This window comes from Sciurus carolinensis, chromosome 17 (genome assembly GCF_902686445.1).
Source record: "Sciurus carolinensis chromosome 17, mSciCar1.2, whole genome shotgun sequence".
Lineage (NCBI taxonomy): Eukaryota > Metazoa > Chordata > Mammalia > Rodentia > Sciuridae > Sciurus > Sciurus carolinensis.
In genome coordinates this window covers 11,985,191-11,987,012 of record NC_062229.1, presented here as the reverse complement: position 1 = coordinate 11,987,012, position 1,822 = coordinate 11,985,191, and the positions used below count along the sequence as shown (strand labels likewise).

The window sequence follows — 1,822 nt, the reverse complement described above, 5'->3', positions numbered from 1 at the left end:
CCATGCTTTGGAGCAAAACATCCGGTAATTCCTTTTAGGATGAACCTTTGCAAACATCCTCCAGAGGATCTTTGTCAAGCACTGGAATTCCATATGCCCCCGCAATCAAGGTGCCATCCAGCTCTGGTGCTGAAGGACTGGCATTCTTCTTGGAAAAGGTGGGGCAACCAGATGAGGAGAGCAGGCTCACGGCTCCAACCAGGTCCTGGTTCTTTCCGATCTCAGTCTCCTCCTTTGAGAAATGAGTGGAAAGGGACAGAAAGCTCTCAGAAATATTTCCATGACTGAAGTCACCTGTGTGAATTGACAAGCAGTACACACAGGCTAAGCCTTCATTTTGAGGATTTTAATTCCAAAGAAAGAATGAGAAGCAGTGAAATAGAATTGTGTTCTATAATGGTACTTTTAGGAAACCATATCAATACTTGACATAAGTTCTTTACGTGATGTTGGAAATCACAGGAATATCTATAGGAAATATCTGAATTTTTAATTAGATTTATCATGTTAAAGGAAAAAATAATGAATTGCTAAGGCAGTTCATGAGGGGTAAGTACACAAAAATAAATTGCAAAGTCAGGTCGTTTGTGAACACCAGGCACAATTTCTAGAGAGGAAGAACCAGGATACTGAAATTCACTTGTTTCCTCAGGGGACACAATGTCCCCATAGTTCTGAGGTCAGTGATCCATCAAGGACAAGAGGCTGCCCTGCTGAGGAGTCTCCCCAGGGTCCCCTTCACATCCTTGTTCCTCAGGCTGTAGATGAAGGGGTTCAGGCGATCATGTTCCCCTGAGAAGAATGGGTCCTGGCAGAACTAAGGTGAACCCCAAGGCCTGTCCCATAGAACAAGGAGACCACACAGAGGTGAGACCCACAGGTGGAGAAGGCTTTAGACTTGCCCACAGAGGAGGACATCCTCATTAAGGAGGAGACAATCTGAAAGTAGGAGTAGAGGATCCCAGTGATGGGAAACACACCCAGCAGGGCGGTCACCACATACAGTAAGATTATATTGATGAGGGTGTTGGAGCTGGTTGCTTTGAGAAGCTGAGAGAGTTCACAGAAGAAATGAGGAACCATCATGCCTGTGGAGAAGGTCAGTTGCTTCACGAGTAGAATGTGAAACAAGGACACCCACAACATGATGAGCCAAGACAGCAGCACCAGGAGGACACAGAGTTGGGGGTTCATGATGACAGTGTAGTTCAGGGGCTGGCAGATGGCCACAAAGCGGTCGTAGGCCATCAAGGTCAGAAGAAAATTATCCATCCCTGCAAAAATCATTAAAAAATACACTTGAGTAAGGCAACCTCTGTAGGAGATGTCTTTTCTCTGTGCCTGGATGTTCACCAGCATCTTGGGGATGGTGGCAGAGGTTAAACAGAGTTCAACAAAGGACAGGTTGCAGAGGAAGAAATACATGGAGCTGTGGAGGTGGGAGTCAAAGCTGACAGCCAGGATGATGAGCAGGTTCCCAAGAAGTGTGACCAGGTACCTGCACAGGAACAGGCCAAAGAAAAGGGGCCACAGTTGTGGATCATCTGAGAGGCCCAGGAGCACAAATTCTGCTATTCCGGTGTGGTTTGCTGATGCCATGTCACCAGCTCTTCTGCTTAAGGAAGAGACACATGTTGAGTTGAAAAAACAGGAAACAGGTTACTTGGAAAGTGACCACTTACAATATCACTCTTCGATGGATGACCTTCACTCTCCGTGAGAGTTTCTCGTGACACTGATTCACTGAGTCAAGTTTATGTCCATTTTAAATGTGTATCACTGACCAGACTTTAAAAAAAATTAGCAATAAGCTCTTATTTAT

The 1,822-nt window shown here is 45.4% G+C and overlaps 1 protein-coding gene across 1 annotated transcript; it reads right to left on the bottom strand.

The window, feature by feature from the left end:
* Positions 1-774: 774 nt before the first annotated feature.
* On the bottom strand, positions 775-1,425 carry LOC124968057 (olfactory receptor 7D4-like). The gene has a single exon (XM_047530438.1). It carries the CDS (start codon positions 1,423-1,425, stop codon positions 775-777), a length of 651 nt encoding a protein of 216 aa, XP_047386394.1.
* Between the last annotated feature and the right edge of the window lie 397 nt (positions 1,426-1,822).